The sequence below is a fragment of the Podarcis filfolensis genome (assembly GCF_964270895.1).
Source record: "Podarcis filfolensis genome assembly, chromosome: Z".
Taxonomy (NCBI): Eukaryota; Metazoa; Chordata; class Lepidosauria; order Squamata; family Lacertidae; genus Podarcis; species Podarcis filfolensis.
The window spans coordinates 41,512,472-41,539,233 of NC_139617.1; the positions used below are offsets into that span (position 1 = coordinate 41,512,472).

General features: G+C 45.6%; 1 protein-coding gene across 10 annotated transcripts in view; it reads left to right on the plus strand.

Moving 5' to 3' along the window:
* Positions 1-26,762, plus strand: part of CACNA1B (calcium voltage-gated channel subunit alpha1 B) — a 328,172-nt gene that overhangs the window by 212,188 nt on the left and 89,222 nt on the right. For 7 of the 10 annotated variants that reach the window (XM_083597112.1, XM_083597115.1, XM_083597114.1 and 4 more), the window contains 3 exons: positions 6,692-6,798; positions 12,671-12,733; positions 22,391-23,218. In XM_083597112.1, the coding sequence (XP_083453238.1) occupies positions 6,692-6,798; positions 12,671-12,733; positions 22,391-23,218 (998 nt within the window). The remainder of the gene's footprint in view (positions 1-6,691; positions 6,799-12,670; positions 12,734-22,390; positions 23,219-26,762) is intronic. The other 3 variants (XM_083597109.1, XM_083597111.1, XM_083597107.1) reach the window with 1 other exon arrangement.

Here is a 26,762-nt window from a genome sequence, read left to right on the forward strand (position 1 = left end):
GCTTGATGGACTCTTCCAGAAATCTAGAGGAATCTAGTGCATGTTTAGGGCTCATTTCCAGTTAACCCAGAAAATTGCAGGAGCAAAGTGACAAAATTTGGAGTGGCATACTGGTGTATCATTCTTTCCTGCTGTTTTTAATGGGTAAGTCATGTGAGAACAGAAGCACACATGTGTGGAAGGGCTGGAGGAACAGTGGTGCTGTACAGTGGAATTATTTCTTGTGTCGCACCATGCCCATTCATATGTGGGGCTGGGCGATGTCAGGTTTTCAACATCGCAATGTATCACCAGCTGAGCGAGCCCCATGCCCCATATGTGAGGCATTGAGGCATGCTCAGCTGGGGTGGGGGGTGGGAACAGTTTAAAGAAGCCGAGGGAGGAACAAGCTGTATTGGCCTGGTGCTACATCTTGCTTTTCCTTCTGCTGTTCCCTGGCTTGTTTGAACTGCTCACAGTGTAACAGGATATGCTTCATATAGTTGACACCCTGAGAGCATAAGAAGAGCCTATTCTGATAGGGTATACCAGACAGCCTGCCATTTAGTACTTCTGATGGAAATACATTTAGTCTAGCTTTGGTGAATAATCAGCAATAGTTAGGTACAGACAGATTCATGAACTAGGATGGTAACCGAAAATCATGACAATAGTGGATTCCAGATGCAAACCGACCACAGGTTACATAGGATCTAGAGTGAAGATCGCTGTGTGAAATGTCCCATAACATCTGCCTCAGGGATTTAAGGGCAATATTCTAGCCCAGATGGTGTAAAAAGGATGGTGAAAGACCAGTCAAGGAGGCTTTTTGGGCCATAGTTTTCGACCATGAGCTGATAGACTCCCCATCGGATAGATGTAAAAGTAATCCCTTCCCCAGGGGAATACTGAGATCTTTAGCCAGTATTTCAAGGCAACCCACCACACTTTGGTGGAGAGTGGGCATTCACCCGTTTCCAACAACAAAATTGATTTAGGGACACTCTGGGACCTGAAGTAGGGACCGAAGGAACTTAGCTTGGAACCCATCTAACTTAGAAAATAGACCATTGTACCAGACTTTTGAAGCATAAAGGAACTGGGAAACAGATTTCGCATTAAAGACCCTTATGGCTGATGGAAGATAGTGACCTCCCTTTGTGAAAATGAAATGGAGTATGGCAAGTTTGCTCAACTCCGCCTCCTGACAGATAGTCTGCCAGTGGCAATTCCAGGACTTTGTGTGGTGAAACAACAGCCCTAGGTACTGGAAGCCTTTAGTCTGCTCTAGAAGATGGCCACCTAATACCTATTTACAAGGGGAATATTTTTTCTTAAAGACCAAAATTTTGGATTTCTCATAGCTGATGGGTAACCCATTTACAGAACAGTAATCTGAGAACTTCCTTAGTTGGTATTTCAAACCAGGTCTGGAATGAGAGACAATGGCCGCATTGTCCGCATATAGCAAAAGAGGGGTCTTTCCAGTGATGACCATCTGGATCCATTAGACTTTCCTCTAAACCATTTAGGGAAAGGCTAAACAATGTGGGGGCCCAAGTAAAGCCCCATCTCACTCCCTTAGCCATCTCAATACAGTCTGAAAGCTGGTCCTGCAATCCACATCTAACCTGCAATTTGCCATCACTGTACAGAACTTTAATAGGAAGAGTCATTTATCCTGCAGTAATGGCTGTTATTTGGTCCATGGTTTCGATCTGGGAATAGATTCGGAAGGAGATTTAAAGTCCATAAAGGCCACAATTAGTTCTCCCTGCAGAGGGCTGGTGTATTTCTCTGCTAAGTGGGGCAGCACGACACAGTGATCTGATGTTGAAAGGTTCTCAAGAAAGCTGGCCTGGGCTTCAGATATTATATTATTATCATTTTAAAAAGAGTCAGTTTAATAGAGAGGAATCAAGTGTAGAGCTTTCCCATTATAGAAAGAAGCATGTACTGCTAGTAAGCCAGGTGTCCCCCATTCTATATTTGTGCATCTGGTTCTTCCTGCCTAAGTGCAGAAACTTACATTTGTCCCTATTGAAATTCATCTTGTTAGCTTGCACCCAGCTCTCCGATCTGTTAAGGTCATTTTGAATTCCAATTCTGTCTTCTGCGGCATTAGCTACCCCTTCCAGTTTGGTGTCATCTGCAGATTTGATGAGCATTCCCTCAATTCCTTCATCCAAGTCATTGATAAAGACGTTGAACGACAATGGGCCCAGGACAGAACCCTGTGCCACCTCACTTGTCACTTTTTTCCAGGATTATGAGGAATCATTAATGAGTACTCTTTGGTTTCAGTCACTCAACCAGCTACAAATCTATCTAATGATTACCTCATTCAACTCACATTTTACCAGTTTCCTCACAAAAAGTCACTTCTTGGTTTGCATGGAGAAGCCATTTTCAGTGGAAACCAGTTACAGAAGCATGCAGCTATAGTAAAGCAGCACTGAATGCTGAATTTTTGTGCCCCTTAACAATTTTGTACCCAGGGCAACCGTCTCTGTGCCACCCCCACATGCTACGTCACTGATGCCCAGCATAATGTTTGATGTTTTATCATGTTTTTAATATTCTGTTGTGGCTGGGAAAACCCAGCCAGATGGGAGGGGTAAATAAATAAACATCATCATCATCTCCAGGTAGGGCTGGGAGAGATCCCACTGTCCCAAACCTTGGAAAGCTGTTACCAGTTAGTATAGTAGACAAAACCAAGCTAGACTGACCTGACTGTATATGTCAGCTTGTTCCTTGAATTTGCTCTTTGTTCATAACCATGAGCACTGGGTTCTTACTTTATATTTTAGATGAAAGGACCATAGGTCAGCAGCTGAGCATCCACGATCAACCCCAAGCATCTTCAAGTAGGGCTGGTTATGTTCCCTGACTGAAATTCTGGCCACTGCCAGTCAGTGTAGACAACACTGAGCAAGATTAACCCACTGGCCTGACTCAGAATGACAGCTACCTATACTGCTATGCAGAGAGGCCAATAGCCACCCACAGGCAGAATCTTGAACTATGAGCCTCTGCTGTGTCCTTCTGCCCCTCTTAGCAAACCTTCTTGTATAGAACGATTTTATACTGTCTGAAATTAAGCTCCTTTTCCTGCTTTTTATAAAAACTGATGAGATTTTTTTCCTCTTGGGGATTTGTTATTGTCTATTCAAGGAGCCCCAAAAGATTTGTAGGAACACTTTGGCTTGGGGCAAAGAGAGGCTCCTTAAGGCATTGAAAAAAGGAGTTCAGACCACTTCCTTTTCAAATTTCCCCTTTGAATTGTTCTGAATCCAATGGCTTGTCCAGAAAGCTGCCTTTTGTTAGTGTTATGGTGGAGGGCAATTAAATATTGATGGCATCAAAAGCACTGATAAATTGCACAGCTTCCTTTGAAATGCTCTCAGTTTAAATCAGACCATGGATCTGGAAATCACTAGGGCTTTTCAAAAGAGGGAAGAGGTGGAGAGGGAAGAGGCGCATCAAAGAGCTTCAATTATGTGGTGTACTTAGGAGAATGCAAGGGGTTTTATAGCTGAGTAAATATGATTACATGTAACACATGCAAATTAAGAACGTTAGAAGAGCCTGCTGGATCAGGCCAATGGCCCATCTAGTCCAGCACCCATTTCTTGCAGTGGTCAACCAGATTTCGCTTGTGCGAAACCTGCAGGTAGAACCTGAGCACGACATCATTCTTCCCTCTCCCAGGTTCCAGCACCTGGTATTCAAAAGCATTGCTGCTTCTGACAGTGGAGGCAGAGCATAGCCATCATCCCTAATAGCCACCAACAGCCCTCTTCTCCATGAATTTGCCCAATCTTCTTTTAAAGCCAAAAGGGCAATGTAACCTGGCCTCTGCAAAACTCTTTGTTAACTGCCCCCTCCATCATCTTCCATTCATGTCTTCCATTCATGCATTGACAAGCCTCTGGTCTCCCAGTAGGAATGAACAGATCTGTCAATTTCATTTTCGGTCAGTTTCTTAATTTTTGCAGCCTTAAGGATGGTTTGCCCCATATCCTCATTAGTTTGCATTAAAAAAGAGAGAGAGAAGTCCTCATAAAAATTCATCAGCATCTTAATGCATCTTCCCCGAATGGAATACAATGCATGTTATTATTTGTATTGATATATACTTTTTCGTGCACACTTTCATGTATCTTTTATAAAAATTCTGAGTATGTGGAGAACTGCATCATAACATTCAGAGAAGTGTGCCTCTTGAAAGATGGCTACCTTTCAGTTTGCTTATTAGGCAAAAGTGCATTAAATTCAAATCCCCCATCCCCACCCTCCAGGTGTTGCCAAACTATAGCTCCCATCATCCTCGGCCATGCTGGCTGGGGCTGATGGGAGTTGGAGTCCAGTAATGAGAGCAGTAATGAGTCCATCCAGCTCAGTACTGTTGACACTGACTGGCAGCAGCTACCCAGCGTTTCAGACAAGGGATATTCTCAGCCCTACCTGGAGTTGCCAGGGATTGAACACAGGACTTGCTGAATGCAGTGGATGCTTTACCAGTGAACTATAGCCCTTCCCCAAGACATCAAGGGTACTTTATGACAGTCCATTTTGAATATCTGTACCAGACCATTGCCAAGCAAGTCACTGATATACCGTATTTTTCCGTGTATAAGACGACCCTACGTATAAGATTACCCCTATTTTTTTTGAGCCCCAAATTAAGAAATCAACATTTTAAACATCAAACAGAACAACTTTGATAGTTTATTAAATATTCAAAGCTCTGGCACTGGCACAGCAACCCCAACCGGCACCTGGAGTGGCAGGATGTGTGTGTACACCCAAAGTTGTTGAGTTTTTTTGAGAGATAGCTCAGGAGGTACAGTGGCTCCGGCACTTCTGGCACCTTCTTCAAGGCAGCCATGGGCAGGTAAGTAGTGTTTTGTTTTGTTTTTTGCCCCTGAGCATTCACCATCCATGTATAAGACATCCCCCAATTTTTGACCAAAAAAAAAAGTTAGCAAAAAACATCTTATACACGGAAGAATATGGGATGTACTGAAAGTTGTGAAATAATTGACTGTGTGCAATAATTTAATGGTCTGTCTTTCACTTAGTCTGGCTTGAATTACTTCCTTACCAACCACAGCAAGGGATCAGCTCGTTATGTGCCCACTAGCCCATTCGTGAAAGGGAATAGCAGTGTTTGATAGTCTAAAGGCAAAGCAGCCCTTCCACTGCTCTGATCTGAGTGTTTTCCTCTCTGAAAAGGGAAGAGCTGAACTTAGTGTTGATGCGATTGACAATGCCAAATATATCAGCAGATCACTGAAGAAAGCTGCCTCATACTGAGTCATAGGATCATAGAGTTGGAAGGCACTCCAAGGGTCATCTAGTCCAAACCCTGTGCAATGCAGGAATCTCAGCTAAAGCACCTGTGACAGGTGACCAACCCAAACACAGCTTAAAAACCTCCAAGGAAGGAGAGTTTCCAACCTCCAGAGGGAAATTGTTCTTCTGTCGAACAGCTCTTACTGTCAGGAAGTTCTTCCTGATGCTTAGCCAGAATTTTCTTTCTTGTAACAACAACAACAACAACAACAATTTATTTATACCCCACCCATCTGGCTTGGTTTCCCCAGCCACTCTGGGTGGCTTCCAGCAAAGTACAGTAGTCTGTTAAACATTAAAAGCTTCCCTAAACAGGGCTGCCTTCAGATGTCTTCTAAATGTCAGGTAGTTGTTCTTCTCTTTAACATCTGAAGGGAGGGCGTTCCACAGGGCAGGTGCCACTACCGAGAAGGCCCTCTGCCTGGTTCCCCATAACCTCACTTCTCACAGTGAGGGAACCGCCAGAAGGCCCTCGGCGCTAGACCTCAGTGTCTGGGCTGAACGATGGGGGTGGAGACTTGAATCCACAGGTCTAGGTCAGTACTATCTGCACTGACTGGCAGTGGCTCTCCAGGATTTCAAGTAGGAGTCTTTCCCTGCCCTCCCAGAAGATGCCAAGGATTGAACCTAGGACTTTTTACATGCAAAGCAGATGCACTACCACTGTGTTACAACCCATCCCCAAAAGGACACAGGAAGCTGCCTTGTACTGAGTCAGACCACTGGTTCATCTAGCGCAAGATTACCAACACAGACTGGCAGCAGCTCAACTGTGTTCCAGGCAAAAGGGCTCCCCAAACCTACCTGGAGATGCTAGGAATTGAACTGGGGACCTTTTGCATTCAAAGCAGCACAGAGCCATGGCCCTTCCCCAAAAGGACACAGAAAGCTCCCTTATACTGAGTCAGACAATTGGTCCAATTAGTTCAGTATTCTCTTCATTGACTGAGAGCAGACTCTTAGGTGGGAGTCCCTCCCTCCCTCCCTCCCTGCCCCCTGCCCTACCAGGAGATGCTGGGGATTGAATCTGCAGGCTTTTGCATGCCTAGGAGATGATCTACCACTGAATGGCAGTCCTTCCTCAGAAGTATTTTATCATCATTATTTTTAGTTAGATTCCTCTTTTCCATTAACTTTGGTTTCATTGCATCTGTAGTCATCTCAAAAGACAGGAGGTGAATTTATGGGTGCATATATTTACATTGATTTCTGCAACAGGGTTGTGAGATATGTCACTTAATTCCATGTATAGATTGGGGAGGGAGATGGGATAGTCCTAGACACACCCACTCAGAAACATGTCCTGTCAAGAATAATGCATTCCTGCCTGTGCCATTGTCTTCCAAAACAGGACGAAGAGGAGATGGAAGAGGCCACCAATCAGAAACTTGCCCTGCAGAAGGCCAAGGAAGTAGCTGATGTTAGTCCCCTGTCAGCCGCTAACATTTCCATAGCAGCGTAAGGGTTTCTTTTTCTTATTATTTTGGAAATGTCATGCCCATTTTATTTCTTCTTTGTGTCCCCTGGTCGCCATTCACGTCTTATTTGTTCTGGTCCAGAAAGAGTCCATGCCCACCCCCTTCCACAAACAGGCCCCCCTGTAGCATCTTGTGGACGAACCATATAACCCCTAGAACAATGAAGGACAAGTTTTCTTTTTTCAGCCTGAGAGTTGCATTTCCTTCTTGGCACATGCTAGTCGTAGGTGGGGGCGGAAGCAAAAGCAGACAGAGCAACAAATGTGAATGTTACCTTCAGACAGGAGGCTAGTTTCTACACACAGAGGCACCATCTGGGGAGGTGAACTCGCCCAAATGTTAAGGAGGGGCTGGTCCCCTCAAAATTCTGCTCCAGCCTTTTGCTTTTCTTGTAACTTGAAACCATTGGTTTGAGCCCTACCCTCCGGAGCAAAAAAAAACAAGCTTGCTCCATCTTCCATATGACAGCCCCTGAGATATTGGAAGATGGCTACCCTATCTCCTCTCAGTCTCCTCTTTTCCAGGCTAACCATACCCAGCTCCTTCCACTGTTCCTCATAAGGCTTGGTTTCCAGACCCTTGATCATCGTGGTAACCCTCTACACACATTCCAGTTTGTCAATATCAACTGATGTCAGGGATTAAAATCCTTGCAGAAGCACTGTTTGAAGCAGCTCACATGGTTCCTTTAAGTGGACAAGTGGGTGGGTGGTGGCAACAGGGAAAGGTGGGGGGAGAGGATTCTCCCACACCCACCCTACTGCTGCTGCTGCTTCTATTGCCACCCAGTTGCTTGCTTAAAGGGGAAGTGTGAGTTGCTTCAAATAGTGCTGTTGCAAAGTTCTTTAAAGCAGCCCCAGCACTCCTGCTTCAGCCGCTGGAGAAAGGTGAGCTGCTTCAAAGTGCACTTTTGCAAAAGGCTTCAACACTTTGCTAGTCTCCTTTTAAACCTCTAAGAGCAGGGGATTAAAGGGGGATTGCAAAGAGAGTTGCAAATCCATGGGAGGGATTTTGACCAACCTGTCAATGATATGTTGTTGTACTCCTGATAAGGATCTGCCCCATCAAGTAAAAAAAGTTTTCCCACCTCTGCTTTATCAGATGCTGAGGAAACATTCCACATCCAGGCAAAAACACTCAAGACGGGTGCAAAGTAGGGCCAGTGAAGCATGTGGCCTGAGACATGAGTGTAGCTTGGGAGAGTCCTGAGGGCCAGATAGAGAGGCTTGGAGGGCCACATTTGGCCTATGGGCCTAAGGCTCCCCACCCCTGCCCTAGAATAAACAAAACCTCTGAAAATAATACTGGTGACTCTTAGAGATTTATATCACAGGGAACCACCCATTGACTTCTTGTGCATTTGAAATGTCTTTCCTGTCCATGTTGTTTTTATTTTATTTTATTTTGTTTTATTGCAACTTTTTTTTTTTGCTATCTTTCATCCATAACAAGATGGTTTAGAAAAACAAACTACAGTGAAAGGATCCAGAATAAAACTGTAGTCAGGGATGGAAAACCTGTAGCACTCCAGATGTTGTTAGACTACAACTCCCATCATCATCAACAAGCATTGTCAATTGTGAGGGACAATGAGGGTTGACACCAGGAGGGCTGACAACCAATGGCACCTAGAGGGCTGCTGGTTGCCCATGCTTGCGATACTGGCAGACAGTTACAAGGATTCAACTGTTGTTAACTGCTAGCAAATGATACAAAAATAGAAGTATTTCCAGTTCAGTGCTGAAAATTCATTAATGTGGGTACTTGGTTCAGTTCAGATGTTCCAAAGGAAAGGTGCCTCCCTTTAGTCAGCACTAATTGAACCTCAATGCATATTACAGCATGATTGGGAGGGCTTCACTCAACAATTTTATTGCTGGGCAAGTTGACATGAAGAAAGATGCTCCTCCTGGCTAAGTGGTCCCAAGTTGCTTGGGGTTTTAAAGGGGAAAACCAAAACCTTAATCCTGGCTTGGTGGTATATTGGCAACCAGTGCACCTGCTTTTGGGAGTGGTGTAACATGAGGACAGTAGGACTCAGTGCTCTGGCTTGACTGGTGGAGCCCCTGGACCACCCTTAAAAGCAGTCCCACAGAGAGTGCATTGCAGTAGTCCAGCCTTGAGGTTACCGATGCATGAATCACAGCAGCAAGGCTGTCCCAGTCCAGGAATTATCCATATTTAGCATACCAGCTAAGGCTGGAAAATGGCGCCCCCTAGTCACTACTGCCATCTGTGTCTTCAGGGACAGAGATGACTCCAGGATCACCCACAGGCTATGCAGCTGCTCCTTTGAGGGGGAGGGTGACCCTGTCCAGAGTAAGCAAACATCTAAATTCTCAGGCCCAACAACCACCCACTTGCAGGATTTCCATCTTGTTAGGATTCAGCTTGCTTATTTATTTATTTATTTATTTATTTATTTATTTATCTATCTATCATCTATCTATCTATCATCTATCTATCTATCTATCTATCTATCTATCTATCATCTATCTATCTATCTATCTATCTATCTGTCTGTCAGTCAGTCTGTCTATTTAATGTATAAGTAAAGGTAAAGGGACCATTTAGGACCATTAGGCCCAGTCATGACCAACTCTGGGGTTGCGGCACTCATCTCGCTTTATTGGCCAAGGGAGCCGGTGTACAGCTTCTGGGTCATGTGGCCAGCATGACTAAGCCGCTTCTGGCGAACCAGAGCAGTGCACGGAAACGCCATTTACCTTCCTGCCAGAGTGGTACCTATTTATCTACTCGCACTTTGACATGCTTTCAAACTGCTAGGTTGGCAGGAGCAGGGACTGAGCAACAGGAGCTCACCCCGTTGTGGGGATTTGAACCCCGACCTTCTGATCAGCAAGTCCTAGGCTCTGTGGTTTAACCCACAGCGCCACCTGCGTATATATATATATCCCACTTTTCCTCCAAGCCACAAAAAAGACTCTCTCTCATGCACCACCAGCCATGCTTTGGGTGTTGATGGGACCGAGAGAAGGTGTTCACCTGAGGTGTTTAGCTAGCACCCAGGTAGGTTTGTAAAAGTAGATACAGTCGGGTAGCTTCTTCTGACTGGCCCTTATCCAGGCCATCTCTGCATCCAGGACTTGCACAGCAGCACCTGACTCAGATATAATAGACAAATGGACCTGAAGTTTGCTAGTAATTGGGAAGGGCGCAGAGCCTCCTAGCAGGTGGGGCATGGTTGCTAACTGGGAGGGAGAGAGCTAAGTGGTAGAGAAGGTATTGCAGTGCAAACATACTGGTGGTTCTGGCAGTCCTGCTGGTGTGTTTGCACTGTTCCAGCCTCCCTGTTGCCTCATCATTTAAAATGAAATAACATGCCCAATGCATGAAATGGATATTTTCCCAAGGTCACTGTGTATAGCCAAATGTTTCAACTACTTGGCCTTCTTCAGTGGCAGTGCAATGTACAATTGCAGAGAAAGAATACAGATCAACAGCTGTTGTTGTGTATTCTATATCTGCAGTTGTACATTGCACATGTTGAAATTGCATTCACACATGTTGTTGCATTGTAATTTATTTATATATCCAGTTTGTCACTATCACTGCATATGGTGAAAGGGCCACTCGGCTATGATACTGTTTTGTTTTGTTTTGGAAAAAAAAAAGTATAGTTTTGTGTATATAATATATGTATATTTAATTCATAGGATTGTAACCAATTAATTCTACTCAAAGTGGTTTAAGAATCAATCCCTCTTCTCAGGGAATTCTGCAAACAGTAGCTCCATGATGGGATTGGGGTCCCCTAACAACTTGCAGCACCCATAAAACACTACAATTCCCAGGATTCTTTGGGGGAAGTCATGGCTATTTAAAGTGGTGTGATACTGCTTTAAATGTATTGTGCAGGTGGGTCCTAGGACTCAGGTAGACCCATGAGCAGAGCCCGACTCATCCATGAAGTTTGCTAGTTGACCTTGGACCAGTCAACCACCACTCAATCTAACCCACCCCACAGGGTTCTTAATAGGACAAAGATGTGAAGGAGAAACTTGTAAGTGAGCCAGGACTGGCAAATGAGCTGAGATCAGAAGAACCTAAGACAAGCCCTGCTGGATCTGACCAAAAGCCTGTGTAGTCCAGTATCCTATTTCTCAGTCTCTAACCAAATGCTTTTGGAAACTCAGAAGCAGGACATTATGGCAATAGTCCTGCTCCCCCCCCCCAGCAACTGGCATTCTGATCCTGAAGGTACCTAGCAAAAGCCCTGCTGGATCAAGCTGCTGGTCCAGCTAGTTCCAGCATCCTGTGCTCACAGCGGCTAGCTAGATGGGTATGGAAAGCCCACAAGCAGGGTCTATGTTCAACAGCGCTTTCCTCACTTGTGATCCTCAGCACCTGTTATTCAGCCATTCATAGCCATATTCTAGTGATGTAAAAGTAGCATACAGACATAGTGACCAGCATCCACCGACAACCTCATCCTCCATTAATTTGCCTGATCTTATTTTAAAAGCATCTAAGCTGGTAGCCATAAGCAAATGTAACGAATGAAATGAGCAAGAGAACTTCTCCAGCCATTTAATCCCTTATTATTATTTTTAAAAATAATAATAATTAACTTAAATATTTATTAACCACACTTTCATAGAAGGTGTAACAAGAAAACCAAATGCAGCTACAAAAGCAGGTTTTTAAAAGTTAATCAAAATTGGTTTCGAAGGGTGGGAAATCATGTTCCAAAGGCCTTCTGGACAATACAGTTCAGACATCTGTATTTGATCTGTATCAGAACACATCTGAAAGAAAGCAGGGGTGACCAGGCAAGCTTCTATTGGCAAAGAGTTCCAAAGACAAATCTTGATCTCTGGTAAAGGCTTGATCTCTGTTAAAGTCTGACTAGACCTCAGAGGCATGGGAGGTACCTGTGCCAGTGCACAGTCTATCCATTAGGCATCAAAATAACTCCTCCTTTGGATATATATTTTTAATCACTTTTTTTTTATTTACAACAGCAGCAGCACCACCACCAACAACAACACAAAAGTCCAAACCACCAGCTGTAAGCAAAAAATAAAAATAAAATTATTTATTCCTGAAATCCCAACTCCCATCAGCACCAGCCAACAGGGCTAATGGTCAAGGTTGATGGCCCTTTAAGTGCAACAACATCTGGAGGGTGTCAAAGTGTCTGCCCCTTTCAGTACAGCCTGGGGAGGTCCTTTGGGCTCCTACTTCTAGCCCACCTTCTAAAGTGTGTCTCTTGATTTTCACCCATACAGTAACTGTGGCCTAGGACAGGGGTTCCTAACATGGTACCCTCCAGATGTTATCAAACCACAAACCAGAACCTCATTGCCCATGCTAGCTAGGGCTGTTGGGAATTGTAGCCCATCAACATATGGAGGGAACTATGTGGGCACTCCCTGCTTGACAATTCCTAGAGTATATACTTCAGTTGCACCCACAAAGATCTGTGATGGTGATGTGGTTTATTGGAAATAGCCTTAAATGTCCACAAGTGCAATCTACACTATTTTTAAAATATCTCTTGGTTGGCTTCTGGGTCCACCTTTGTATGGCTTCCATTGTTATTTTGATTTGATGTTTTTTGCATTGGTTTAGTTTCTCTCTCCTCCCCTCTCCTCTTTCAACACAGAGATGGTGTCTCTGTGAATCTCACTTTCCCCCAGAGCTTGCCTGGGCTCTGTTTTGTTTTGTTTCTTAAGATGCACGTTCCAGCTTGCAACCTGATGGGGGACCTGGGGAGCCTATCCAAGCCTCCCTCTTGATACAGCTGTTTTAATGTTCCTAAATTCTCTTGGGAATTGTTCCCTTCCCCCCCTCTCACCTTTTTGTTCTTCTGTTTCTTGCATGTGCAGTTTTGTAAAGCAAACACGAGGTACTGTATCACGCAGCTCGTCGGTCTCCAGCGTTAATTCACCGTGAGTTGCTCTCTGTATACAATGTTCCATAAATGGATTTGATGAATGATGAATATATACATACAAGTAGACTTCTCCCCCTCCCCTTCCCTTTGCTTAAGTCATTCACTTCATTGTGGAAAATCTGCTGGAGGAAAAGGTGGACAGCATCACCTCACCATGCTTGTGAGTTGCTTTGGAGCAATTCCGTCATGTGGTGTTGTTCTCTCTGTTTCGTTTCTTCGTGTGGTTGCATGCATATGATGTGCACTTCCATTAGTCTTCCTCTTCCCATTTGACCCTTGTGTTGTGGCCTGTCTTGATTCCAAGTTACTTGTCTTGCTCCCTCGCCTCCCCACTTCCTCTGTCTAATGCACTTCTTACTTTGGTTTTTCCACCAGGTGATGGGATCAGAGCTGAGTTGTAGGGAAGCCATTCAACAAGTGATGACCAATGGTGGCTCCAGGTTTCTGGAAGGGGCCTTTGGGGAAGATCCATGGGGTTCTAGCAATGATGGCTACATTCTGCCTCCATGGTCAGAAGCAGCAATGCTTCTAAATACAAGTTGTTGAAAACCACAGGAGGGGAGAGTGCTTGGAATCCTGCCTGTAGGTTTGCCACAGGCATCTGGATGGCCATTGTGAAAATAGGACTACATCAGCCATTGATCTGAACCATTGGCCCCTTCCAATGTTCTCATGCTAAGGGGTTGAAGCAACTTCTTTACGAGGAAACATTGGAACATCTGGGGTCTTTTTACTTTAGGAAAAGAAGGCAAGTAAGAGGGAACATGATGCAGGTGGATAAAATTAAGCACATTGAGGATAAAATGGATAAGGAATTGCATTTCATAGAGGATTAGGTTATCAACCCTCAATATCAAAGGTACTGATTTGGGCTTCCCAGAGGCATCTGGTTGGCCACTGTAAGAGCAGGATGCTCAACAAGCTTTGCTTGTGTTCTTAAGGTGTTTTTCTCCCTCTTTCATAGTACTAGAACTTGTGAATGTCCAATGAAGGTGAATGTTCAAACATTCAGGACAGACAAAAGAAAGTACTGAAGTTCAGCCTTGAGAAAATGGGGGGGGGGATAGAAGATAAAACAGCTAAAGCAGTGAAAACGGGTCAGGAGCAGATGTTAAAAATTTAAAAACCACAACAGCAGAGCAAAAGATAGAAGCTGCTTATCACACTGTCATATTGTTGAACACTCCCTGCAAAGTACTTTGATGTCACTTTAAACAGTCACAGCTTCCCCCAAAGGATCCTGGGAGCTGTAGTTTGTTAAGAGTGTTGAGGCAGTGGCGGAGGAAGGGGGTGCAGTCCGCCCCTGGTATCATCACTGAGGGGGTGTGTGACAAAATGAGTTTTAAAAAATAATTATATCGGGCTCATGAAACTTTTTAGGAGTGAGGTGGTGGCTTAGGCGCCTTGCAGGTTCCATGCTGCCTGAAATGGCAGCGTGGGACTTGTGTCTGCCTACTGCCTCTCCCTCAGCCGCCCTACAGCTGAGGGGGAGGCAGCTGAGAGGCTCCAAGTGTTGGAGAAGCTCACCACGTCCCTATGGGCAGCTCACCCTGCCCCCAGATGCAGGACATGCCCCCTCATGTCCTGAGCGGCTAGCTACACTGCTACATTGAGGGTCATTAAAGGTCAAGGTCAAGGGTCCCCTGACCATTAGGTCCAGTCGTAGCCGACTCTGGGGTTGCTTTTCTTGCTTTAATGGCCAAGGGAGCCAGCATACAGCTTCCGGGTCCTGTGGCCAGCATGACTAAGCCGCTTCTGGTGAACCAGAGCAGCGCACGGAAACGCCGTTTACCTTCCTGCCGTAGTGGTACCTATTTATCTACTTGCACTTTGATGTGCTTTCAAACTGCTAGGTTGGCAGGAGCTGGGACTGTGCAACAGGAGCTCACCTCGTCGTGGGGATTCGAACCCCGACCTTCTGATCGGCAAGCCCTAGGCTCTGTGGTTTAACACACAGCGCCACCCGCATCATTAGGTGACAGCTATTCCCCTCAAAGAGCTGTGAAGAGGAATTCTGGGAACTGGCTCTTCAAGCAGCAAACTCAAAAGTGTGAATCAGATAGGGGTGGGAGAAGCTAGAGGATTCAAGTGGGCAGGTCCTCCCTCAGTGCTGCTGGTGTGGCTGGAATACTGTCCTATAATGGGGGGGGGGGGAGAAAGAGAGATAAAATCATGGAGTCTCTTGCCTCACAGTCCTTGAAGAGGCTGCAAAGAACATTCAGCGGGCCTCTTAATATCTGAGCGATTATGCCTCCTGTAAATTTCCTACTGCATTCTTAGGGGGAGTTGAGTTCCATTTGTAGAGTTCCAAAGCCCAGGTGCCAGGATGGCCAGTTTACCCACTCTGTGTTAATTGCCTTTTAAGTAGCTGCTGTGTGTTCTTTAATAGGAATGAAAACCAACTTGAAACAGGCGCTGTTGGTTAAGACAAGGCTTTTTTCTGTGCAGTATTATTTCCAGCTCGGTAGGTATGATGTTAGAGTCCATATATATGCAAACTTTAAAGGCAGTTAGCACAAAAACCCTGAAGCTACCTGTCTGCAATTTGGCATGGTTAAACCCCTCTTTAAGGGTTGCCATGTGTCCAAATGTAATGCCCCTGTGTGAGAAAAAATAAACATGGCTGAGCCATATTGTTGAAGTGCAATCTGAATTGGCTGGATTAAGAGGTTTTAATCAGCTGGTGTAGCCGGTGTTATTTTTATATGGTCTCTCTGTGCCTAGGGCTCCTTCCTCTTTTCTTTTTGTTGGAGTTGCTTTTATCAATCTTTTATGACTCTCTTAATTGTTGTTTTTAGAATGCATGCTTTAGTTTTCAGCAGTGACATCCTTCCAGAATTTGGGATAAACTGAATCATTAATAGGGCAAACCCCAAATGGGAAACAGGAGAGGGGACATTGTGAAGTCGTTTGCAGGGGACATGTATGTAAATGGAATTCCTGCAGGCAAAGGCTGGGGAAGCTGCACACATATAAAGTCCCTTCACATACTGGCTGAGTAAAAGTTTGGAATCATCTGAATTTCACTAATGTATCCTGATGTAGCATCATTTTGTGGAGGTTCTGGGGAACCTAAAAATCAGAATTTTTGGGGCCAAGCAACAATCCCCTACTTTCTGGTACTACTCTTTCATAATGATGCTGCAGGTAGAAGCAGAAACATCCATAATCAGTGCTCCAGAACTCTTAATCTCGTGAGTTGTTTCAGAAGGAAATCCTGGTCAGTGGTATTGAAAGCTTCTGAAGTAGAACCAATAAGAGCCATACTCCTCCTATCACTATCCCAGTAAAAGTAATCAGTGGCTGTTTCAATGCTAAAAAGTGGTCATTGGAACCAGACCGTAATGGATCTAGGTAATCTGCTAGCTCTGGGCTTAGACCTGAAATAAGCTGGCCCTCTCATTCACCTGGTGGAATGCTGTGTTCCATGAGACCAGGGCTCTGCAGGATTTAACTTCCTTCCACAGGGCCTGTAAGACAGAGCTATTCTGCCTGGCGTTTAATTTGAATTTAGCCTGAACTTTTATTCCCCTTCCTTCCCTCTCCTTTTTATGAAGATTATCCGCTCTGGATCCCACAGCTAATTCTCCCCTGGTCTCCTTGCTGGCCCAAATAGGACTAATTTAGCCAGCTAGCCCTGGTGATCATCTAATGTTTATTGGATGGATTTTTCCCCTAAATTGATTTTTGAATTCTGAATTTATTGTTATTCCCATTTTATACTGTATTTTATGCTGTTTTTGTTGCATCAATTAAGTGTTTTAAGTTTGTTGTTAGCTGCCCTGAGCCCAGTTTTCTGAACCGGGAAGGGCCGGGTATAAATAAAAATTTAATAATAATAATAATAATAATAATAATAATAATAATAATAATAATTTATTTATACCACACCCATCTGGCTTCTGGATCCAGGGAGGGCCTCTTCCAGAGGGGATGTACCACCACTATCACCTCAGGGGAAAAGCAGTGGGCCAACAGTTTCCATGTGTGAACTTCCAGCTCAGCCCCAGACTTATTGGTACCTGCCCAACTCAATCAACAATTGAGAAATAAATAATCTGTCAGTCATAATGTCTTCTCATTCTTGGAGAGTTACAGAAAGAAGGTTGCTTTTACCTTTAAACCTGTAGACTTCCAGCCTTCCTTCCTTCCTTTCAAGTATTTTTACTCCCATCTTCAGCCGGTGCCCATTGGGGCTGGAAGGGTGGAAGGCAGGGAGGCCAATAGTATGTGAAGCTAAAGCCAACAATAGGCAGCTAATTTATTCTAGTGGTAGTAGTCAGTGCTTTTTTTGAGATGGTACTCAGCAGTACACCGTACTGCCACCTCCCCCAACCCACCCCTGGCCACTATCTTGCCAATGCTGCTTGCCCACTCACCCGCTTGCACCTTTTCCACTTCTGCTGCTGCCACTACTTCCTGTGGCTGCAGGCACAGCCTGCTAAAGCACCACTAGGAGGCACCTCCTGGAAGGCACTTAGGTTGTGCCAAAGCACTTCCGGGAGGCTGTGCCTACAGTCATGGGAAGCAGTGGCAAAGGCAGCAGCAAAGATAGGAGGGGGGAGCAAGTTAGCACGGGGTGGGTGGACATGTGGTGGTGGCAGTGTGGTGCATACCAGCACCTATTTTTCTGGGGGGGAAATACCGGTAGTACTACTGGTAGTAATACTACTACTAGTAGTAGTAAAGGTAAAGGTAAAGGGACCCCTGATCATTAGGTCCAGTCGTGACCGACTCTGAGTTTGCAGCGCTCATCTCGCTTTATGGGCCGAGGGAGCTGGTGTACAGCTTCCGGGTCATGTGGCCAGCATGACTAAGCCGCTTCTGGCAAACCAGAGCAGCGCACGGAAACATCGTTTACCTTCCCGCCAGAGCGGTATCTATTTATCTACTTGCACTTTGTGCTTTCAAACTGCTAGGTTGGCAGGAGATGGAACCGAGCAATGGGAGCTCACCCCATCGCAGGGATTCGAACCGCCGACCTTCTGATCAGCAAGCCCTAGGCTCTGTGGTTTAACCCACAACGCCACCCGCTTCCCTACTACTGCTACTACTAGTAAAACATGTGGTGGTGGTGGTGGTGGTAGCAGCAATTTATTATTGTACCCTGCCTATCTGACTAGGTTGCTCCAGTCACTCTGAGTGGCTTCCAACAGAATATACAAAAACAACAGAACACCACACTTTAAAAGCTTCCCTATGCAGGGCTGCCTTTAGATGTCTCCTAAAAGTCAGATAGTTGTTTATTTGTCTTACATCTTAGGGGAGAGCATTCCACAGGGCCGGCATGACTACCAAGAAGGCCCTCTGTTATGTTCCCTGTAACATTTTTTCCTGCAATGAGGGAATTACCAGAAGGCCCTTGGAGCTGGATCTTAGTGTCCAGGCTGAACAAAGTGGGCAGAGGCACTCCTTCAGGTGTACAGGGTCAAAACTGTTTAGGGCTTTAAATGTCAACAGCAACATTTGAATTGTGCTCAGTATTATATGGTCCCAGCGGCTGCTCCAAGTCACCAGTCTATCAACTGTATTCTGGGTTAATTGTAGTTTCTGAGTCACCTTCAAAGGTAGCCCCACATAGAGTACTTTGCAGTAGTCTAAGCAGGAGATAACCAGAGTATATACCTCTCTGCTGAGACAGTGGACAGGCACGTAGGGTCTCTGCTGGTGTACCAAATGGAGCTGGTAGACAGCTGCCCTGGACACAGAGTTGGCCTGTGCCTCCATGGACAGCTGTGAGTCCAAATGACCCCAAGGTTGCACACCTGGTTCTTCAGGAGCACAGTTACCCCATTCAGGACCAGGGAGTCCCCCACACCTGCCCACGCCCTGTCCCCAAGAAACAATACTTCTGTCTTGTCTGGATTCAACATCAATCTATTGATCACCATCTATCCTCCAACCACCTCCAGAAACTCACACAGACGTTCACTACCTTCGCTAGTTCCAATTTAAATGAGAGGTAGAGCTGGGTATCATCTGCATGTTGGTGGATACTCAGCCCAAACCCCCTGGTGATCTCTCCCAGCAGTTCCATATACATGTTAAAAAGCATGGGGGAGACGACGGAGTCCTGAGTCAGTCCACAAGTGAGTGCCCAGGGGTCCAGACACTCATCACCTAACACCACTTTTTGGACATGGCCCAGGAAAAAGGAGCATAACTGTGCCCCCAACTCCCAACCCTCTTAGATGGTCCAGAAGGATACTGTGGTCAATGGTATCAAAAGCCACTAAGAGATCCATCAGAACCAGGAAACAGCTTTCACCTCTGTTCCTAGCCCACCGAAGGTCATTGACCGGTGTGACCAAGGTGGTTTGAGTCCCATGGTGGGACCTGAACCCTGATTTGGAAGGGGTCCAAATGGTCTGCATCCTCCAGACATGACTGGAGTTGTTCAGCAATCACCTGCTTAATCAGACTGGGCAATAATTGGCCAGGATGGCCAGGTCCAAATATGGTTTTTTGCAAAGCAATTTTATAACTACTTCTTTAAGGGGGACTGGGAAGACACTCTCAAAGAGGGAAGCATCCCCGCTCCCAGCACATTGTCTAGCCCTTCCTGGCTTGTTTTTATAAGACAGGATGGACAACAGTCAATGAGACAGGTGGTTTCACTTGTCCAAACAGCCTGTCCACATCCTTGGAGGTAACAAGTTGAAATTGATCCCATACAACTTGACTAGACATACTGCTGGCAGTCTCACAACCCAGTCCTGTTACCATGATGGAGTTTATCGTTTTATGAATTAGAGCAATTTTATCTGCAAAATCAGGAGATCTTGGAGTGCCTACCAGACCAGAATGGCAAAGGTGGTTCTGTTAGACTACAAACCACCTGAAAGAGTCTCCTGGAATTGTTTTCCATGGATGCAATAGAAGCAGCGAAGAAGATCTTCTTCACCTTCACTATCTCCACTTAGTAGGCTTAGTGTTGAGCTCTAAGTCATGTTCAGTCCAATTCAGAGTGTGCTTTTCGTCACTGGCACTCTTGCCATCTCATAGTCAGATTGTCAATAGCCTGGTTAACTCCTCACTCCAGCAGGTCACCAGGCTGTCAGCTGAGAGGCCATCAAAAGGGATAATACATCCACTACCATTCTCTGGAAGTCATTTGGATCCATTAAGTGGCAAGCATGCACCATTTATAGAATCATAGAATCTTAGAGCTGAAAGGAACCCAAGGGTCATCTAGTCCAACTCCTGCAATGCAGGAATCTCAGCTAAGGCATCCATGACAGATGGCCATCTGATAAAAAACCTCTGATAAAAAACCTCCAAGGAAGGAGTGTCTACCACCTCTCGTGGGGGTCTGTTCCACTGCTGAACAGCTCTTACTGTCAGAAAGTTTTTTTTGAATGTTTAGTTGGAATCGCCTTTCTTGCAAATTGAAGCCATTGGTTCGAGTCCTACCCTCCAGGGCAGGAGAAAACAAGCTTGCTCCATCTTCCATGTGAAAGCCCTTAAGATAGTTGAAAATGGCTATTATATCTCCTCTCTGACTCCTCTTTCCCAGGCTAAACACACCCAGCTGTTTCAAGCATTCCTCATAAGACTTAGTTTCTAGACCCTTGATCATCTTGGTTGCCCTTCTCTGCAAACATTCCAGCTTGTCAACATCCTTCTTAAATTGTGGTGCCCAGAACTGGACACAGTGTTCCAGGTGTGGTTAGACCAAGGCAGAATAGAGTGCTACTATTACTTCCCTTGATCTGGACAATATACTTCTGTTGATGCAGCCTAGAATAGCATTAGCTTATTTTGCTGCTGCATCACACTGTTGACTCATGTTAAACTTGTGGTCCACCAAGACCCCTAGATCCTTTTCACATATACTGCTAGTAAGCCAGGTGTCCCCCATCCTATATTTCTGCATCTGGTTCTTCCTGCCTAAATGCAGAACCCTGCATTTGTCCATATTAAAATTCATTTTGTTAGCTTGTGCCCAGTTCTCCAATCCGTTAAGGTCATTTGAATTCTGATTCTGTCTTCTGTGGCATTAGCTACTGATCCCACTTTGGTGTCATCTGCAAATTTGATAAGCATTCCCTCAATTCCTTCATCCAAGTCATTTATAAAGATGTTAAACAACAATGGGCCCAGGACAGAACCCTGCACCACCCCACTTGTCACTTTTCCCCAGGATGATGAGGAACTATTAATGAGTACTCTTTGGGTTCAGTGCTCTTTGGGTTCGGTGAGTCAACTAGCTACAAATCCACCTAACAGTTACCTCATTCAACCCACATTTTACCAGCTCCCTCACAAGAATATCATGGGGGACTTTGTCAAAAGCCTTACTGAAATCAAGATATACTATGCCCACACCATTTGTCTGATCCATCAGGTTTGTAATTCCATCAAAAAAAGAAATGAGATTGGTCTGGCACAGCATCCTTTTCTAAATGTTCACAGACCGACTGTTGAATTATCTGTTCTAAGACCTTCCCTGGTATCAATGTTAAGCTCACCTGGATCTTCCTTTCTTCCCCTTTTGAAGATGGGGACATTTGCCCACTTCCACTCTGTAGGGACCTCACCTATTCTCCAAGAATTCTCACAGTTCATAGATAAAGGCTCTGAGATTACATCCACAAGCTCCTTTAGTACCCTTGGATGCCGCTCATTAGGCTCTGGAGATTTGAATTCATTTAAAGTAGCTAGGTGTTCCCTTACTACCTTTTTTCCTATCTTGGGCTTCAGCTCCCTCCTTACATAATTTATTGTGTTATCTCCAGGCTGGGCATCACTTTCCTTTTGGGTGAAGACAGAGGCAAAGTAGGTGTTTAGTAATTCCGCCTTCTCTCTGTCACCAATAGCATTTCTCTGTCTTCTCCACACAGAGGACCTACCACTTGCTTGTTTTTCCTCTTACTTTGGACATAGCCAAAGAAACCTTTTTTATTATTTTTAAACTCTCTTGCAAGCCTGAGCTCATTCCAAGCTTTAGCCAGTCTGACTTTTTCCCTGCAACTGTTGTCTACTCCTTTGTGATTTCCCCTTTCTTCCATTTCTTATACATGCCCTTCTTAACTCTCAGATCATCAGTAGCTCCTTATGCAGCCTCCCCTTTTTCTTTCTTGTAGGTGTAGCCTGCAATAGAAATCTAGTAGCCTCAGAAAATAATCTGACCATGGCACTTCTTTTATTCCATTTGATAAATAGAATCACCCAGGTCCACAGAGGTAAACAGAGGTAAATCCATGGCCATGAGAAGGGCCAGATTTATGCAGGGACAGCCCCATGGAGCCATGTATTCCACAAAGTCCCGAGCGGTTCCTTGTAAGGTTGCGTTGGACCACCAGACTAGTAGGAAGCCAGGCCAGGGTTGACAGGGCAGTGGCTCCACTGTCTGTACTGCATCTTCAGCCAGAAAGGTTGCCTGAGTGACTTGTGTAATATCAGGAGCAAACAGTAGCAAAGAGGACATCTACAGTTTTCTGGAAGATTCTACCCTTTCTTATGTATTCTACCAGCCATCTTGTCATTACCCCCACGTTCATTTTTCCTTCACCTTGTAGTCCCAGATCTTGCTGTTGTAGTGCTGTGGATAAGATGGTAACCACCTTTCCCCCCTGCTTCCCTTCCTCCTTCTCCATCTTCCCCTTCCCGCAATTGCTCCTTTCTTTCTGCCTCTCTCTCTCTTCTATAGCAAGCAGCAGAATGCCTCCAAGTCCAAATCCGTGTGGGAGCAGAGAACCAGCCAGATCCGAATGCACAACTTCCGGACGAGCTGCGAAGCCCTGTACAATGAGCTGGACCCAGAAGATCGAGTTCGTTACGCTACCAACCTTCACATCCGCCCAGATATGAAAACTCACTTGGACCGCCCCCTAGTGGTTGAGCCAAGGAGTGACAGCCGCAACAACAACATCAACAAGCTGAGTCCCGTTGATGTGCAAGAGGTCGCGGAGGAAGTGAAGCCCCCACCAGCTGTGAGCACTGAGGGGCAGCGGAAGCATCACCGACATCGAGATAAGGACAAGGGGGGAGAACAGGAGAAGAGCAATGTGCCGAAGGATGAGAATGGAGAATCTGGCCCAAACCATAAAGAGGAGCGTCATCGAACACACAGGAGCCGCAGTAAAGAGGGCGAGAGGAGTGGGAAGGAAGGGAAAAGCGAGCGCAGCCGGGGCCAGGAAGGAGGTAGGAGGCATCACCGCCGTGGGTCAGTGGAGGAAGGAGCCGAGAGAGAGCACAGACGCCATCGGGGTCACCGGCACTCAGCCGAGCGGCAAGCAAAAGAAGGCAATGGAACAATCAATGGAGCCAAGACGGAGCGTCGTTCACGTCACCGGGGAGGGTCCAGGCCTGGGAACCGGGAAGGTGACCCTGGCTCGAAAGGGGAAGGAGGGGAAGAACCCCACAGACGGCACAAGATGCGGCACAAGGCCCTGTCCACATATGATTCAGTGGACAAGCCAAACGGGGAAAAGGAGGGAGAGGCAGGAGAGAAGGAGCTGAGGAATCACCAGCCAAGGTGAGTCAGGTTCTGTCCCAATGAGGTGCTTGGTCTGTGAAGGACGAAGGTTGTCTCAAGGGCTGGGTCCATTCTTGGGGCTCAGGAAACATGCTGAGTCCCACAGTTCAGTGTACTGGTTAGAGTGTCAGACTAGGACCTGAGAAAGTGTGGGAATGTTCAGGGAGGCAGGAGAGGACCTATTGTTTAATAATATCCTTCCCAATTTGTGTTAGCAAGATCTATAATCTAGCAGAGAAACATTCCCCTTTTAAACTTACACAGCGGATAACTTGTTGCCAGGCTTGCATAAGCCTCTAAAATAGGTTTCCTGGTAATTCCCATTTATTCCCTCCTAAAAAGAATAGACAGGACACAGTCTTGTATAAAAAGTATAAAATAGTTTACTCACACATTCTGTTCACAGATGGATCCCAGAAGGCAGACCTAGGTTATAAAATGCCTGTATACACACTTGGAATCATAAGGAGATAGTTCTTTTGACCTCTCTTGGCTGGAGGCCAAGAAAGCATCTCAGGCTAAGGAGATGTTGCTTCTTCAAGGAATGGAGTCAGAGAGAGAAATGGCTGCCTGCCCTGTGCTATTTTGTTACCTGCACAGGTAAGGTCATGCCCACCTCTGGTCACATGTAGAGGAAGTTTGTCCCAGCCCAGGAGGAAACAGGAAGTTTATCTACTGGCTGGACAAACATCCCTCTCTAGGAATGTTGTATTTGACTGCTCTGTGTTTCACATCCCACAGAAAGTATATTTCAAATCCCCACTTGGTCATGAAGCTCAATAGGTGAACTTAGGCCTGTCACCTGCTTTCAACCTACCTGACCTCACGGGGTTGCTGTGAGGATGAAATGAGGAGAGGGGAGGAAACTGTCTATGCCACCTTGAGTTCCTTAAAGAAAATGTGGGATGTCAAACAAACAAACAAACAAACAAACAAACAAACAAACGGTACTCTTTGCCAACTCTTGCAAGCAGGATAGAGGCAAGAGTGTAAACAGGGTGGCAGTTCCCAGTCCCAAAGATGTAGACATTGGAAATAATTGATTTGACTAATTTAGGTCTATTAACTTCAATGGGTCTGCTGTGAATAGAACATACTGGATAAAGCCTTCCTGTTCCATGTTGCTTACATTTTTATTTAAGTATTTAACAACATTCTTAGTCAGCTCCAATGATGGCAGGTTGCCTCTGTGGCCAAAAGGAAGTAACCATTAGAGGCTAACTATTAGAGAGGTAAATAAGTCTGCTATATTCCTTGTTTCCTTTCCTACATTGTCTTTATACATCCAAATTAACAGACTAAACAATAACCTTTGTAATCCTTCATATAATTGCAACCAAACAATAAGGCTAAAAGTCAGAACCTGTTTCTACCTAAGAGCCAGTGGGAGTTGGTCAATTTGGGGACAAAGGCTGTAGCACACCACACTTGGTCTGCCCTCAGCCAATCCTCACATGACTGCTTTCTTAATTACAATCAATCAGTGGGAGGCTCTGCAGTTCTTCAGCTTTGACTCTTACTCTTGGTCTCCCTGCCAGACCCAGCCACCACCAATTGTAGGCAATTGTTTTTCCCCAGAGGTGGGGCTATCCTCCATCCACTACCACAGTTCAAGCATGCACTGCAGCCAGACAAGTGCTTTGAGAAGAGAAGAGGGAAGAGCTGATGGACAGGGGCAAGTCTCAAAGGAAAGAGAAAGAGAGAGACAGAGGGGTGGAGGCCACGTTTGGACCACTGGGAAGAGGTTTTCCAGCCCTGCTGGAATTCATTCATTCATTCATTCATTCATTCATTCATTCATTGCATTTTCATCCCACTTTTTTGACTCCAGTGATCTCAATGCGGTGAACATGGTTCAAATCCCCATTCAGCTATGAAGATATCTGGGTGAGGTCTTCTGCCAGACACTACCTCTCAGCCTAACACAGGGTTGTTGTAGAGGTTTACTGAGGAGGGGGGAAAGCTATGTTAACCTCTTTGGAGAAAAATGGTGGGATATAAATGCAATAAATGAATAAAGTGGCTCCAATCAGAGGCTTAATGATCGCTGCAGATCTCCCCGCACACACTTCTGATTTCCCCAGCATTTATGATAACTTGGGAGAATTGCTTCATGGCCAAGGTGCCAGCTCAGCTTTGGAGGAAAAGCTTAGCTCTGGAGGAAAGGGGGAACGCATGCAGGGACTGCAATGTAATGATACTGCTGCTAGGTACAAACTCTGATTAGGAATAAATGGCTCCCCCAGGGTTGCTGTTAGCTGCTTGCATAGGGACGAGCAGGGCTGGTATAGATTTTGGCTGCTGGAGTCTCCTTGCAGGGTCTTGTTTTTAAAGATTTTTGGATTTTTGGAACAGTTCCTGAGCTATAATAATACACTTGAGAGCAATTTACATGCCACAGCCAATTAATCAGCAGGACTTGAGAAAGCCTTTTCTGCACTTTGCCAGACGATGACTGTGTGGTTGCCCTGGTGTCCCTGGGGCCAGTTTTGGCACCCCTTCGCTTGGCATTCTGGGGCTGTGAGCTTAGACTTCCTTAGCAAAAGCCTATTCCTAGTGAATATTTTCTATGTCTCTGGATCAGCGGCGACTGGTTCATTTGAGCACTAGCGCACTGCTCCACCAAGCTGAGTTTGCCCTCAGCCAGCCCCCACTTGCCTGCTTTCTTACTTACAGCCAATCTGGGGAGTGGCACTGCCCGTCAGCTCCCTCCTCCTTTGACTGAGATTTGCTCAGGAAGAACTCAATAGTGAAGAGGAGATGGGGAAAAACCAGAATTAGTTGACTTCTCCTGTCATTAGGTCTGGTGCCACCTACTGCTCCCCCCCCAGCTTCAACCCTCCCAGTCCCAGTGGGCACAAGGCCAGTACTGACTTTCTGGGGTTTCTGATGGTTTCTGAACCATCACCAACCCAATATTCCATGCTAGAGGAAGGGATAATAGCTGCAGTTGTAAACTTAGCAAAGTCTTATAAAAACATCAGCACCACAAAAACTCTAAATAGCAAAATGTAATCCCCACTGCAAAGAAACAGCCCCCTTCACTGCTGTGGCTTTACCTTTATGGTGTCAAATGAATGACAGGTAGACAAAGCAGCCCCCAAATCTGCTAGGCAGGCAAACTCAGGTTAGTCTGCTTTGGAATCTGAGTAGGGCAGGTTCCTCCTCCGTCCTTATCTGCTGCCCTTACATGCAGATGAGGATGCTACCCCATTACCTGAAGCCAGACTTGCCTGTCTGTCCAATAGAATTCTATCTGGAGAATGTGTGCAGGTGTGGAGGGATCCATCATGCCAAGAGATGGGGAACATCAGCCCTCTGGGCCTCTGTATCTGGACCTGGTGACCCAGGTCCAGGTCACATGTCCTTCCTCACTCATCCTACTCCATACCTTCATTGGGTGTTTTCCCCCCTGGCTGGAATATGCCAATTCTCAGAGTTTAAGAATGACTCTTGCTTGCCTGGATGGAGGATAGACGAGAGGTGTCTGAGTATGTTGTAGAAACCACCTACTTTTGTCTATGACCCTGATGGTTGTCCAGAA